Raw genomic sequence first — 15,930 nt, 5'->3', positions numbered from 1 at the left:
AAGTTATTATAGACAATAAAAATGGTTAGCTTGCTTTTTGGATAAACAAAACAAATTAACAATCTTAAAATGATATGTAAAATAAAACATAATTAAAAACCCTTTATACATCAAAATATATTATTTACTCAAAAAGAGCATATTACAATATATATATATATATATAGAGAGAGAGAGAGAGAGAGAGAGAGAGAGATTTATATCATCTTTCCTAATGTTCGATATAAGTGTATATCACTTTCTTTATTTTAATGATTTGACATAATTTTACTTTTAGCTTATTTATATTGACTTGTTTTCACTTATTTATTTAATTTTTTTATTATTTTAAACTGTATTGTAGGGAGTTATAGGGATAAAAAAAAAAAAAGATAAAAGAACCAAAGAGATGAAACAAAAAAAATAAGAAGAAAGGAAAAAAAAGTCATGTTCTAGTGTTATATATTACTAATGTTTATAATTATTATTGTATACTTGTATAGGCTTATTTATCATAAGCTTAAAGATATTGTCTGATTTGAATAAAATAAGTATGCTGTGTGATTAGCAACCAATGAAGTTGGGCAGCACAACTTTGTATTTTAATGAAGTTTTTCCTCCTTCCTAGTAATTATGCATAATTGAATCCTAGAGAAATACTGAAAACAGTTTAACACTTCAGATATTTTGGCTCGATTATTGACATTGTAAGTAGAAGGATAGCAGTTGAAATATAGATACTATATGTGCTCCATATCAGTTCATGGGTGCAGAAACCTGGACCATAAAGAGCATTCTTAGGAAGATAATTAATTTATCCAGAATTGAAAAAGTAAACAGATTAGAGATCAAAATGGAAATAAAGAAATCCTGAGATTGATAGTGAAAAATATTTTATCTATCAAAACCTAATAAATAGATTTGTACATATAAAAATAATGTTAGAAGGAAGATTGTAAGGGAAATGTTGAGGTGAAAAGTAGATGGGAGAGAAAGATGAGATCGTCCAAGAAAACTGAAGACAAAGGAATAGAATGCATAAAAAGTATATTACACTAAATAAGTAGTCACATTGACTTATATGTTACGAATGGTAAAATGGTCCGTATCAATAAGTCAGCCAAAATGTTTGGTTCATTCATTTTAATTTTTCTTTTATAGCCTATTTTTTTCTTGTACTGATAAAGATTCCTAGTTGCCAACTGATATATATTAATGGGTGAAGGTTACCAATATGTCAGACCATTGTGGACATCCAGTCTAACACAACTCCCTTTAAACCTGATCATGCCCTAAAAGAACATTGTAATCAAGGAAGACCAAAGATGTGGGAATGGCAGGTTTGTCTTGCCACATGAACTGTTGTTGGTTGGGTTTGTACTTAAAAATGGAGATATCCATTGAAAACTGATATTTGCTAGTGTATATTGGGACATGAGTAAGACCCTAACTTAAGTGCTGTTCAGCCTCTGTAACCCCTAGTAGAGGAACTTCAGAGCACAACCTCTCAACACATATCACATGAACTTTTTGTTGCCTCAAACTCTATATATTGTAAATTACTGCAAACTTTGGATAAGATTTATGTGGATAAAAAATGTTAAGTCTTATTTAATAAAATAATTGGGTTACGCAACGTTTTTAAAAATATGTTTAGGTATAGAGATTCCAAAAAAAAAAACTATGTTTTCTTCTGCTTTATACAGGTTTGAGATATTGGCTTATGAAACTTCTGATCAGTCTCCATTTTGGAACTAAATGGTAGATGATTGTGTTGAGTTCCAAAAATCATCTTAGGATGACAAGTGTCTTTGTTGCCATATCTTTAAAAAAAAATTACCCAGCAATCTGAGAGGAAAGTTGCAGATGAAAGGACTTTTTTTTTTTTTTATTCGAGTTTTGGATTTTACATACCTTGAATTTTTTTTTTTTTAAATGCTATACCATGGAAAACTTCTCTCAAGAGTGATGAAGTAAAATGTATTCAAAAAATTATTTTTATTTCTAATTTTCAGTTAGTACAGCGGTTCTTAACTTGAAGAAAAGGAAATTGGTATTGGCATAAACTGTTAAAAAAGAGCATTGAACACTTATAAATTGATGACTTCTAACAAATTTATTGATAGAACAATACCCTTTTCTTTTTTTATTTCTTTGTTCCCAAAGAGGCCTCGTTTGCCTTACATGGTTATTGTAACAGTTTGTTTTTAACAGTTAATAATGGGGTGTTATTGTCTCGTGCCAAAGGCATCCCTAACTATTTACAATGCTATAACCATGAACAATTATAAATAATAAATATCAATTATGAAAAAAAATTAATGTAATAATAATTATTTAATTGAAAATGAAAGAATTAATAAATATAGAGTTTATTACAGGGTATCTTGCATTGCATCTTCATTCTTTACAATGAGGTTGAATTGCTTATCTTGTAAGTCAATGCACTTTTAGTTGCTTATAACTGGCAGTGGAGATTTTTAAATTATTTTTGAACCATCTATCGTTGATTGTTGATAAAGTCATTTGTCTGATTAAATTTGCAGTTCACAATGTAATTAAGAATAGTTATATCTGGTCTTAATCCAGATTTTCTATTGATGAGGATACAGCATTACGAATCTTGCTTCGATTTGGGTTGATTTGATATTGATATGATGATTTCAAGGAAGGTGATGATTGATATGAAGTAGATATCTTGCTGTTTCACTGGCAGGACTCCATTGCAATTTTTTATCTTTGGGTCTTCTGGACGTCTAAGGGTAAAAACTTTTGAGGTACTTTTTCATGGTTGAGACTGATCATCCATTTATCAATGTATTGTTCCAGATTGTTGAGGTGAGTTAAAAAATTAAAGTTGAAAATAATGAGTTAAAAGATAAAAGTTAAAGAAAATAAGGGAAAGAACAGATCCTTGTGGAGTACCAGTATAGATTCTTCTGATTGTGGAATTTTTGTTATTTATTCTAACAGTAAATGTTCGACCATTCATGAATGGACCGTTCGTAGCCGAGTGAGTTAAAGCACTAACTTTGACTGGCTTGTGTGACTGCAGTTGTTTGAATCCTGTCTGGGAGGTCGACTTTTATTTTTGTGACTGTTCCACAAAATGAAAACTTGACCCCCACCATGGTTAGAATATGGGTCAACCTTGTAGAGAACCCCATTATGTCAGAAATAACAAGGAGGAGGTAAAAAATAAATAAATAAAGAAGACCATGCAAGAATGAGCACAGAAAATCATACAAGTATTTTGGAGTATCTACTTTAGTTTATATAGGAGATCCCGATGCTAAACTTTATCAAATGCTTGAATCCAAAAATATATGCTTCTTCATTTCAAATCTGTTTATTACTAATTCTGATAATCTTACCAATTAGTTTGAGGTGGAATGACTATACTGAAAACCTAATTGAAAAAACTATACACTTGAAAACAATATTTTTTTGGCAAGAAATGCATATTTTAATTTAAAACTAGAAAAAAGATGGTAGATAGTTCAATCATTTTGATACATTCTGTTACCTGGTAGTTTATCTCCAGTTGTTTGAATCTTTTGACTACCTCCTCTTTAAAATATGATTTTCAGGCTCAGAAATCTTTGAAAAACCAATTCTCTTGTCTACAATCATATTTATAAGTAACTTTTCCAGAGAGACAAAATATGGATTATTAGAACAACACTAAAACTACCTTGTGAATCTACCTTTATTTATTTTATACTTTCTGTTTTTTTATACTAGCCATATTATAATCCTAATACTCTTTTTTTTTCTCTCATTAGATTTTTAAGAACATCTTTTATATTTTAGATCAAATTAATTCGGTTTGGAACTAGTATTTTGAAAAGTAACCAAAAAAAACAACCCAGTTCATTACTACCTGAATTAAAACAATGGAAAGAAAAGTTACGTTGCATCAAACCAAACGAATGTCTGAAGGTATTGTTATTAATAATAAAAGAAAGGTTCAACCTTGTTATATTAAATTTATATTTAATATTTTGTTTCTTTCAGTATTTATTAGTGGTAATTGCAGAAGACACCTCAGGTAGTGTTTTATTTAAAAGTACTTTGGACATTTTAAGGAAAAATGGATTAAAGTGTCAAGTTATTAATTCAGATGAAACTGCTGTTACATGGCATTGGGAAGGGGTAAATATTAAATATACTTTTTTTTCTTTAATTTCTGGTCTATTGTATGTGATTGGTAGTAAAATGTATTTAATATAAAATTATTAATAAATAAGTCTAGTGATAAGGATTGGTTTTGTAATGCTGATTCAGTTGCACTGTATTCTTGATGTTCATTTTATTGGTTTTTCCTTCTTAATTCCTAAGATTTAAATCTTTGTTAGTTTTTATCAATGCAGTATTTCCTACTCAATTGAAACATTTTTCACTATACACGTACCCATTCTGATTTAAATGTTACTTTTTATATTTCAATTGAAACTTGTTCCATTTTTATTCTACTCAGACTTATTAGTTATTATCTCTTATCAGTTAATTCGTACGAATTTTATACTAATTATTTTTTTTAAAATCAGAATTAGACAACACCAGAATAATTGTAACTCTTAAAACAAAAACTATAATTTTTCAACTGATTTATCTACCCATAATACTAATTTCAAACATAATTTTGACTTTGCAAAACCTAAAAATATAAAAACAGATATAAAACATAGTAATTACCAACTTAAAATATTAGAATCAATTTATATTAACAACAATTTTAATAATGGATGTAATTTGCAAACGGATATAAATGGTATGAATGTTATTATGTACATATTATTTATAAACTAAAATTTTATAGTTGTACAATTTAAACAAATTTTTAAAATAGTTTATGCCAAAAGTTAAAAATAAATTAGGCATATTAAATTCTATAGTATAAAGTTATATCAATAAATAATATTAGCAAGATGAAATTTTAAGATTTTAATTTATAAAGTCATGGAATAACCTTTACTAGTCCATATAATCACAACCATCTTGAAACCCTTTTATAACCTCTTTTACTTTGTAAGCTTGAATCTGTTAGTATGTACTGGAATATGCTACTAAAAAAATTTTATTCCTGAAGGCATATTAGTCGAAACGTAGTGCATTTTGTTTGTTGATTTGAGTTGATGATAAATTTTAAAAAGTAAGTTTACTCTGACTTTGTATTTTCTTCTTTAAACAAAATCAACCAATTAACTTCTTGATTAAAAGAAGATATTATATTTTATTTTAGATTCCTTCAGAGTTTGTTAAAAAATCTCATCGTGCTGTCATCTGGCCTATAAGTAAATGTATTGCACTTGTCCAAGGGAACAGTTTGGTTGCCTATTTTACTGACTTGAAGAAAAAGAAACCTAATGAGAGGATATATCTAATTTTACATGGAAAAGTTGCAGATCTCAGGTACCATTTTTGTGTCTTATATACATACATATATAAGTTAAGTATCGGCGAAAGCCAAATGTCAAAAAAAGAGAAGAAGGAATAAGATATAACACATGTGAACTGCTGTAACATACTAACTTTATTGGGTTCGTTACATCTCTTTATATACATGCGATCAGCTGACATCGAAGTAACAGTTGACTAAGGCTGTAATCCCCCCACCCCACCAGTTTACAAAAAATCCTCGTAAACTTCAGCTATACAATAAATTAATATAAAATACAACAACAATGACTATATACAATAAAGAAAGCAAAAGATAGACAATCCTCATAATCGCTTATTACAAACTAAAAGTAAAGCAAAACAAAAATAAAATCATGAATTTATACAATTAAAAAAAAAATGCTACATAATTTATTCAGTACAGCACCATAATCAAAGATAAATTAAAAAAAAAAATTAATCACCACTTAAGAAAACATAATACAACGAGGTTTAAATTCTCCCAAGCTACTCTCTTGGTTTTTTCCCCAGACTTTTTCCCATAGGTTTTTCCTAGTGACATGGACTGTTGCTTATCTCGTCACCGTCTGCCGCCGTGCCCTTGTAGTCCCGCCGGATTCCACAAAGCCCGAAAAGGATCTCAAACGGCGAAAACCCCATAGCGGTGTGCACCGAATGATTGTATGACGCAATTGCCTTTGGCATTGCCATGCCCGGTTCCAGCCCTTGGTCTGCCTGGTACAATCGAAGGTGATCACTCAGCGTTCCGTGAAGCCGCTCTACTTTTGGGGTGTTCTGGTGTGTTGAGGTGCCATATCATATCCAGGTCCTTTATTTCCTTTCGTATCAAATAGTTGTCAAATTCTCTTCCACCATCCGATGAGATGCGTTCAGGAACTTCGAAGAACTGAAACCACAAGCAGAGAGCTGCCAATACTGCTTCCGAAGACCTATCTTGCACCTGGTGCGCCATTGCGGCCTTACTGAAGAGGTCAATCATGGTCACCTATTTGTACCCCTTCCATGTAAATTTGTCGATTTGTAAATATCTGAGTGGTGCATCTGTGGTAGGTGTCTTCTCCTGTCTTCCTTTATGTCCTGTTCATCACGCCATAGCCGCTTGATCTTCTCCCAAATGGTTTCGTTGCCAACATACAGGTGATGTTTTTCTCCAGGCTTTGAAGAATTCTTCAAAATTCTACAGATCTGGTCATTCTTCACACATGGTTGCGACCAGATCATCGTTATTTTACTTCTCCTGTACTCACTATGTTTAATTTTGGTCATTCCGGTGGTTTTCGTCTTCCAAATAATTTGTCTCTTCTTGTCATTGATTATTTCCTCAATTTCCTCTATATCTTCTGGTCTTTCTTCAGCCAAACTCTCGTTATTCGAAGATTCTTCCCTACCATCTTCTTCCGCTTCATCCTGGTCTTCCTCTCTAGGCGTCCATTCTCTCATGACACCGGGCGGTTCCCCATTTTCTTGTTCCACGGCATTTGTGGTTATGGCTCGAGACAACCAATCGGCCACCACATTTTCGTTGCCCGGTTTGTATATAACCTCCATGTTATATTGCACTAGAAGCTCCTTCCAGCAAGTTATCCTAGCTGACGATTCCTTTAGTTTTCCCTCCCACTGGAGTGGTCTGTGGTCAGTATGTATCTTGAACCTTCTGCCGAACACGTATGGTCTAAAGTGATCGACGGCCCACACTATTCCCAAGAGTTCTCGCTCCATTGCGCTGTATTTACTTTCCGTCTCCGTAAGGCCCCTACTGGCATACACCACTGGGCGCTCTCCCCTATCACCCTCCTAAGACAGCACTGGTCCTAGCGCATACTCACTCGCATCTGTGGTAATCGTGAATTGCTGATTAAAATCTGGAAAAGCTAGTACCGGCTCTTGCTGCAACCTCTCCTTGCACTGTCTGATATTGTCCTCCATCATCGGGGTGACGATCATCTTCCTGCCTTTCTGGAGTAGGTTGTTGAGTGGAACGAGATACTCCGCCATTTCTGGAACAAACCTCCTGTAATAATTTAGAGTCCCCAACAACCTCCGAATTCCTTTTATGTCACTAGGTACTGCCATTTTCTGGATAGCTGAAACTTTATCCGGGTCTGGTTTAACTCCCTCCTTAGAAATTGTGTGACCCAGAAATTTTATTTGTTCCTGCCCCAGCGCCAACTTTTCCCCTGACAATTTGAGCCCAAAATGTCTTATTCTCTGGAACACGCTATTCAAGTGTCGCACGTGTTTAATCTCTTTTTTCCTGAACACAAGGAGGTCATCCATGTAAATCTGACAGACGGATTCCTCAATTCCTCTCAGAAACTGGTCCATCAGGCGCTGAAAGGTTATGGGGGCATTTTTGAGGTCAAACGGCATCCTTGTAAACTCATAGTGACCCCTTTCAAAAGTGAATGTCGTCTTATGTTGATCATTAGGGTTTATTTTAATTTGATGATACCCAGCCTTCAAGTTCAGTGTGCTGAATACCGTTGCCCCGCCCAACCTGTCTAAAATGTCTTCAAATTTAGGGATTGGATACCTTCTTTTCGTCAATGGTATTCTCGTTCAGCTTCCTGTAATCTATCACCACTCTGTACTTTTCAGTAGTTTCACCTGGCGCACTTCTCTTTTTAACCGCCCATAATGGACTATTGTATGGGGATGTACTATCAATAATGATTCCCTGTCGTTTTAAACTTTCGAGTTCCTCCTGGATGTGGTGACGTAGTGCCTGTGGGTATCTCCTTTCCTTTACATATGTTACCCTCTCCTGCTTCGGTGGGATCTCATGGACAGTCTTCCCGGTCGCTCCGAGGATATCCCCTTCTGTAAAAAAAATATCCTGGTATTCCCTCTTGAGTCGCTGTCTCCAGTTCTCAGCTTGATTGAATGCCCCAATTCTTGCACCTTCATTCCTCTGTTGTTGACGACATTTGTAGGTTTTACCTCCTATCTTAATTTTTCATTTTCCCATGCTATTCTTAGTCCAAGCACCCACCTTCACTAGCAGGTCACACCCCACAATTACTTTATATTCCCTCGGCATGGTCTTTACAATATGGACTTTCAAGATGCCCTTACTAAATCCCCAATGGTTCAAACCTATTTCCGCCTCCCCTCTACCTCACAAGGGCCACCTAAGGTGATAACCTACACTGACATAACTGAATCCGGTGTGCTGTCTCTCCACTACACAACTTCTCCACAGCCTCTCGGCTCATGATAGTACTGGAACTACCAGTGTCTACTAGACACCTCACCCCTGCAATCTCTATTATAGGCAAACCGCTGTGTTCTCCTTTCATATGGTTGATCTCCAACATGCGGTAGCCCCTCTGTGGGTAGGCTCCTCAGAACTCTCATTTTCTAGCTGCTTCTCGTTTTCGTCTCACTCATGGATCCGTTCGTACTTTGAGAGATTACCCTTCTCCGTAATCTCTGAGCATTGACCTCCATCGGTTCAGGCACATTTTGCTCCCTCCGCCGATACATATAGGGACACTGTCGAGCTATGTGTCCCTCTGTTCCACATTCAAAACATCGGGTGCGGGGACATTCTGCTACCAGGTGTCCAGTTTTACCACACCCCTGGCACTTGTGGTCCTCCTGCCGACCATTGTTTCTGGGTTTAACTTGGCTCTTTCTATTTTCTGTGTTACCATTTCTCTCTCTTCTACCATCTCTTTGTTCTCTTCTTCTCCAAGGGTTTGCCATGTTTCTTGGCCGATTATATTCCATCCGAGTCCACTCTGGGTCCACTTGGGTCTCCACCTCTCTAGCGCTTGTATCAATGAGATCTTGAGCACATTCCACGAACGAGCGGTCTCTCGGCATTCTCTCTTTCTTCCCCAGTTCTTTTGCCAACTGAATCTTCAGTACCATGGATAGGAATTGCATTCGACCCTGTACTTGGATTGTCTCCATCATCTCGCTGAGTTTGTCTTGAATTCTGTTATAGCGTGCCAGGAGTTCTGCGGCATACTGCCCATTAGACTGTCTCGGTTTTTTCGTTTCTCTGATCATCATGAATGTATCCTCCTCTGGGGTCCACCGCCCTCCTCCGAACGTCTTCTTTAATCTTTCTTTGATGACCTTCCAGGAGGTCTCTTCATCTGCCTGAATCTGATTTAGGATACTTCTTTTTACATGGCAAACTACCACTGCTTTCAGTGCTTTTGCATCCTCGCTGTCTAGTAGATCCTCCGACATCTTCGCTTCTATTCACCCCATCAGGCGATCACCCCCTTTTAAAAAATGATTTAATTCTCCGGTCTCTCCAGTGAATTTTTCTAGGTCCGACACAGCCTTTCTCAGGTCCTGGGCCGTACGGACCTTAATCCATTCTAGCGTCGTGGCATGAAATTGCGCTAATGAGACTTCTGGTAATGGTTGAGTCTCCTGCGGAGGTGGATTGCCAGCTGCTAATGTTTGGTTGACTGCAGCTTGAGGTTGGTTGTTTTGGTTTGTATTCTCTAGGTTCAGAACTGCTCTTCTCACTAATCCGTTACTGGTCATAATTCAAAGAGAACAATGGAAAAAAATTTCTTTTAGACTGAAAATTAATCCGGTACCTAAAGTTCCCGGGTTTCAGCACCAGTTAAATATTGGCGAAAGCCAAATGTCAAAAAAAGAGAAGAAGGAATAAGATGTAACACGTGTGAACTGCTATAACATACTAACTTAATTGGGTTCGGTACATCTCTTTATATACATGCGATCAGCTGATCTCCTCAGTCAGTCAGCTGACTAAGACTGTAACTTATATATAAAAAGTTATGACCATAGTATAACAGCTGACAGGCCGTATCAGCTGATCGAGTTGAACAGCTGATTTACATGTATATGTAGAAGTACTGGACTCAATAAAAGCCATTCTATTTCTGGAACCCGCGAGAGTCATATCATACCCTTTTCACTTTTTTTTTTTCACTCTTTTCTCTCAACGATACTTAAGCGGTGCCGAAAACCGGGACCAAACAATTTTTGGTCTCAAAAAAAAAAATTTTTTTTTCTTTGTTCTCTCTGAATTATGGCCGGTAACGGAATAGTGAGAGTGACAGTTCTAACTATCGAGGGTCTGAACTTGAACAACCCACCTCCAGCTGCACCCAACCAACCCCTAGCAGCAGTTAATAAACCTGTAGCTGCAGGGAACCCACCTTGCAGAGATTCAGCCACTAACGGAAGTCTCTTTAGTAGAAGTTCATGCCAAGATGCTGGAATGGATCAAAGTCCTCACAGCAACCACCCAAGACTTAAGAAAGGCAGTTTCTGACCTTGAAAGGTTTACTGGGGAGGCAGGGGAACTAAGTCATTTCCTAAAAGGGGGTGATTGACTGATGGGTCGAATTGAAGAGACAGCCAAAAACCATGAGAATACTAATGAGTTAAGGGCAGCAGTCGTCTCCAGGGTGAAAAGAAGTATCCTCAATCAAATTCAAGCAGATGACGCAATGGAATGGGAATTCTCAGCATACAACCACTCCATATACATGGGATTTGCCCCATTCAAAATTATTTTTGGGATGCGATGGTGTCGATGGGACTACTATAGTACTTTGCCGGGAGAAGATGAAATGGCTGGTAATGTGATGGCCTTGCAAAAGTTGAAGGCAAAAGTCAGGGGCAGGATTTGCAGGGAAAAAGTAGAAGAGTGGCATAACATAACTTGAATTTCAGAGACCTGATATTGGGATGGTAATATATAGGAAAGTGGGCTCTAATAGAAGGAAAGAGCTGCAGAGGTATGAGGGCCTTTCAGAGTGATCGTTATTCTATTGTTACAATAGAAAGCATCCAAGAGCCTAGAAAGTGGAGAACTGTCCACATTGAACAGTTACAACTTCCAGCAATCACAACATAGAGTTTTTTGTTTTTTTGTCTAGTGTGTTTGTTAATTTTGTATTTATAAATTTTAAATTTTTTTTGTAAATATAATCTTTTTCATGTTATTGTACAAGGAGTTCTTCTATTTTATTTTTAAGTTTAATTTCTTTATATAGGATTAACTTTAGACAATTTGGATGTGTGTTATTGATAAATGTATTTTTCTTTTGTATATGATGGAGTTAACGAGTATTGTATGCCTATTGTTTACTGGCTATAATTTATTGTAAATAGTTTTCAAATTTTTTTATATGTATAATAATATGCAGTATAAGTTTACGAGGAATGTTTATAAATTGGTGGGAGGGGGGGGATTTACAATAACAGCTGACAGGCCGTATCAACTGATGGAGTCGAACAGCATTGATATGTATATATAGAGGTATTAGACTCAATGAAGGTCATTCTATTTCTGGAACCCGTGAGAGTCATTTCATACCCTTTTCACTTTTTTTTCTTTCACTGTTTTCTCTTTATGATACTTAAGTTATGTATATATACATACATATTCATACAGCATGTATACTCTATCTTCTAACCCCAACCCAGATCTGCCTCCACATAATCAAGCCACCGCAGACATGGTCTTCTTCCCTCTGTTCATTCATTCAGCAGCCTTCTTGGTAGATGATCCTGTCACATCCTTTCCTCATGTTCAAGTCATTAGATTTTAGTGATCATGATAAATACCACTATATTGAGTGGACAGTACAACTCAATTAACTACTGATTTTTCCTTGATCACCATTGTCCTAATTCTCTTATTGGCTTATTTATAGGCCATTAGACACATCAAAATCCCTGAAGAAGTCCTGAATCTTCACTCAGCACTTAGTATTTGTGGGGAGGGACGTGACGGCGGTGCAGGTTGGGGCCCAGGTCCCAGTGCACTTGGTTCGAAACATTGTGGGTTTGATTCCCACCTGGGGGCAGTTAACATTCATTTTTCGGTGGTCCCGAAGAATGAATCTTGACACTCCCTCCTTGGTTAGTAAGCGGAGGCAACTCAGGTAGCCGTTAGGGGTTGGCAAAAAGGACCACTAGGCCCACTTGCCAGACTTGTTCCCCCCACCAAATACCATAGTATCCCAGAATTAGCAAACTTATGAAAATTTCTCTTCTATACATCCAATCATAGGCCTTTCCGAAATCTACAAATAGATGGTGTCGATTGATGTTATATTCATACGTTTTCTCCAGCATTATACTAAAGGAAAAGATATGGTCAGTAGTAGATCTGCAGGGCCTCAAAATGCATTGGTACCCCAACTATACTTTCCACCCATTTAAGCATCCTTCTATTTATTGCCGCTGAAAAAACTTTATTAGTGACAAAGGAGAGCTATGCTTCTATAGTAAGAAAGTGTATCACCTTTTTTATATATGGGACAGATCAATGTGATACTCCATTCTTGGGGCATCTGTTTAGTTATCAAGATGGAATAAACTAGACTATACATTTCATCAGTCACAGCTTCACTGCCAGACTTGAGTAACTCATTTTAGATGATTGATACCAGGATCCTGTTTCATAATAAAAGCTAATAGTATTAGTTCAAAATACAAGTATAGAAACAACTTGTTAATTCCACTAATTCTTATTTTTTTCATAATAGGGAGGATTATTACAGGAGTTAAAAAGTACATGTTACTACTATACAAGTCAGTGTAATTGTATTAGGTTAAATCGACAAGACCAATAGTATTAGTTTGTACTTTATTATGAAACAGGACTCAGGTGTTTTATAATTGTGGAGGGATTGTATTCCTTCGGTGATCTCTTCCTTCTCGAGGAGTTCGATGTTGTCTGAATCGTCCTGCTTGTGAGATTGAAAATGCAGTGCATGCTCACATTTTTCATCATACCAGCCATTTTAGCTTCTGGTTACCTTTGGTGTGATAATATTTTCTTCACAATTATATAAATATATTTTCAATAAAAAAACTAAAAAGATATCCATCTTTTTGTTTTCATTTAATTGTTTAATTTTAATTTTTTTGTTTCCTTTCATGGAACACACTTTCATTAAATCTTTGGTTTCGTTTGCATAAGAAGAATGTTTCATCAGAATTAGGTGTGGATGACAATGTTTTAATAAAAAATTGTTGGGTAAAAAGGACAAATCCATTTTTTAATTTATGATGAATGAAATATAAGGGTAAAAGAAATATAAATAGATTACTTACTTACTTCCTCGGCGCACAAGCCCGGGTCGGGTCTTGGCCTCCTCGAGAAATTTCTTCCACTCGTTCCTTATGTTCCTGTCCTGCGCCCTATGCCACCAACCTGGCGTTCCCCATCCCGCAATCCTTCCAACCTAGTCTTCCCATCTGCCTTCGGTCGCCCAACTTTTCTTTTGCCTATCATTTCATTCCTCATGAATCTCTTCGGAATCCTTTGACCATCCATTCAAACGACATGTCCTGCCTACCTGAGTCTATTTATGTCTATGATAGGACTGATGAAAGCATCATTATATAATTTGTATTGCTCTTTATTACGTTTTTTCCTCCAGACCCCATTCTCTTGAATTGGCCTGTAAATACGTCTAAAAATTTTTCTGTCAAATATTTCTAGTTTAGTTACATCTCTTTTGTTGAGAGTTCAACATTCTGACCCATCTGTTACTATCGGCCTTATAAGAGTCTTATATAGAATGGTCTTGGTATTTCGAAAGATAGGCCTGGACCTAAAGTGCTTTATGAGACCATGATAGCTGATAGAAGAGCTATTTTTGGTGTCCATATAAGTACCCAGGTAAACAAAACCTTGTACTCTCTCAAAATTATAGTTATTAATCTGGAAGTTTGGGTCAGGATATACAATCTACTACCATAAATTTCAATTATTTTGAGTCCCATTTTTACCGCAGATGACTTAAGCACCTTAAAAGATGAGGTCGGCTTCCATTCTACTGATGATGTCTATATCACCCGCATATGCCAGTAACTGCACTCCTTTATTAAAGATGTGTCCATCTGTTGGTATATGAGAGTCTCTGATTACCTTCTCTAGTGCTATATTAAATAGAAGGCAGGCCTATGCATCTCCCTGTTTTAGTCCGTTGACTGTTTGTAGAGGTTCCGAAAGCAGGATTAGATTTTAACCTGGCATTTGGGGTTGGACAGGGTGAACATATATAAATAGATAAGAACCAATTATAATCAAATGGACAATACAAATATGAAAGACTTGAGTGATTTAAAAATGGACGAACAATGTTGAACAAGTCTGAAAGAATGTTGAAGTGTGTAACAAATACATTCAGTAGTTGGAAGGTTTTTTATTATTAAATTTCCTTATGTAAATCATGTTTTCAACTTCTCATAATGACTTTTACTAAAATCTATCATATCTGATTTCTGTCTATTCCTTAATATAATCCATTTTTATTCAATTGTATGTAAACTCGATTGTGAGTACCTGAATCTAAATATATTAGGTTAAAACATGTACGGTTTTCTAAATTACTCAATACTTATTGATTTTTTGTTCATTCCATCTGATAATTTTGGCAACAGTAGTACTGGGGGTGCGGTCAGAAAATAACACAAATAAGTCTTAAAAACTTATTTAATATTGCCGTTTCAGCCAGAATTTCTAGCCTTCATTAGGGCTGTTTGTAGGAAATCTAAGTGACTTAAATTTAAGTGACAGAACCTTTTTAGATCATAATAGATGATTATTTAATATTGAATTTGTTAATAATATAATAATGGTATAAACAGTCCCTTATCCTATATATTTCAAATTTATTTCAGTTATAGAAAATTAATTTTTGTTTTGCTATTGTTATAGAGATACAATTGTCAGATACCTAGTGGATGATGCGTTGTGTGAGTTAGAAGCTAACTTAGGAATAACGCACTCAATATTTTACAAACCCTATCATTTAGCGAGATTTATTCTACATTTAACCAAATCTGTCTCCCTGGAATTATACAGGTATATTGTTATGTTATTAGGCTGTTCACAGTTTTTTTCTTTCCTAATTATATTTTTAATTTTTAAAACAGCTGTTATTCATTATTTTATTCAGTGATTCTTAAGTCAAATCAATGTATTCTTATTTTGATATGACCTCTTCCTATTAGATTTGGAACTATCTTCAATGAAAATTTAATCTTACCATTTATATTTGAGAAGATAATTGGGGATGCAGTCAGTGAAGAACACAAATACGTTTTTACTTATTTTTGTTCTTCACTGACATGATAACAACCATACTGAATAAAAGGTATTACAGTATGATTAAAAAATAAGAAAACAACTTACATTATAGGTACATAAATAGTGTTGAAAGACATGTATAGTTTAAATATTATAAGAAGATAAAGGCTTTATGAGAAAAGTAATAATAAAATTAAGTAAGAGGAAAGAACAAACAATAAAACACATATGAAAGTCTAGTTTGTAAATACTTGTACATAATGAAAATTTTTTTAAATAAAATGATGAAAAAAGTGAGAAATAAAAAGTATATGTAGGTAATTAAGGATTAAAGAAGTAAAATATATAGTTAAATAATCCAAAAAAGAATAAAGTAAGTTAAATATTTTAATGAAATAATAATTATTTAAAATTAAAGGTATGGAAAAAAAAGAGAAAGAAAAAAAATATATATATATATATATAGGAAGATGGTC

At 35.1% G+C, this 15,930-nt stretch overlaps 1 protein-coding gene across 1 annotated transcript in view; it reads left to right on the top strand.

The window, feature by feature from the left end:
• Positions 1–3,792: 3,792 nt before the first annotated feature.
• Positions 3,793–15,930, top strand: part of mms4 (Methyl methanesulfonate sensitivity 4) — a gene marked incomplete at its 5' end in the record, with an annotated part of 33,208 nt that continues 21,070 nt past the window's right edge. The window contains 4 exon segments of the mRNA XM_014428173.3: positions 3,793–3,921; positions 3,997–4,134; positions 5,225–5,394; positions 15,083–15,229. Coding sequence (XP_014283659.1) covers positions 3,793–3,921; positions 3,997–4,134; positions 5,225–5,394; positions 15,083–15,229 — 584 coding nt within the window.

The sequence above is a fragment of the Halyomorpha halys genome, unplaced genomic scaffold, assembly GCF_000696795.3.
Source record: "Halyomorpha halys isolate HHAL.00 unplaced genomic scaffold, Hhal_1.1 Scaffold697.1, whole genome shotgun sequence".
NCBI classification, from domain to species: Eukaryota; Metazoa; Arthropoda; class Insecta; order Hemiptera; family Pentatomidae; genus Halyomorpha; species Halyomorpha halys.
Note: the sequence above shows the minus strand (reverse complement) of the source record. Positions and strands in the feature narration are given on the sequence as shown.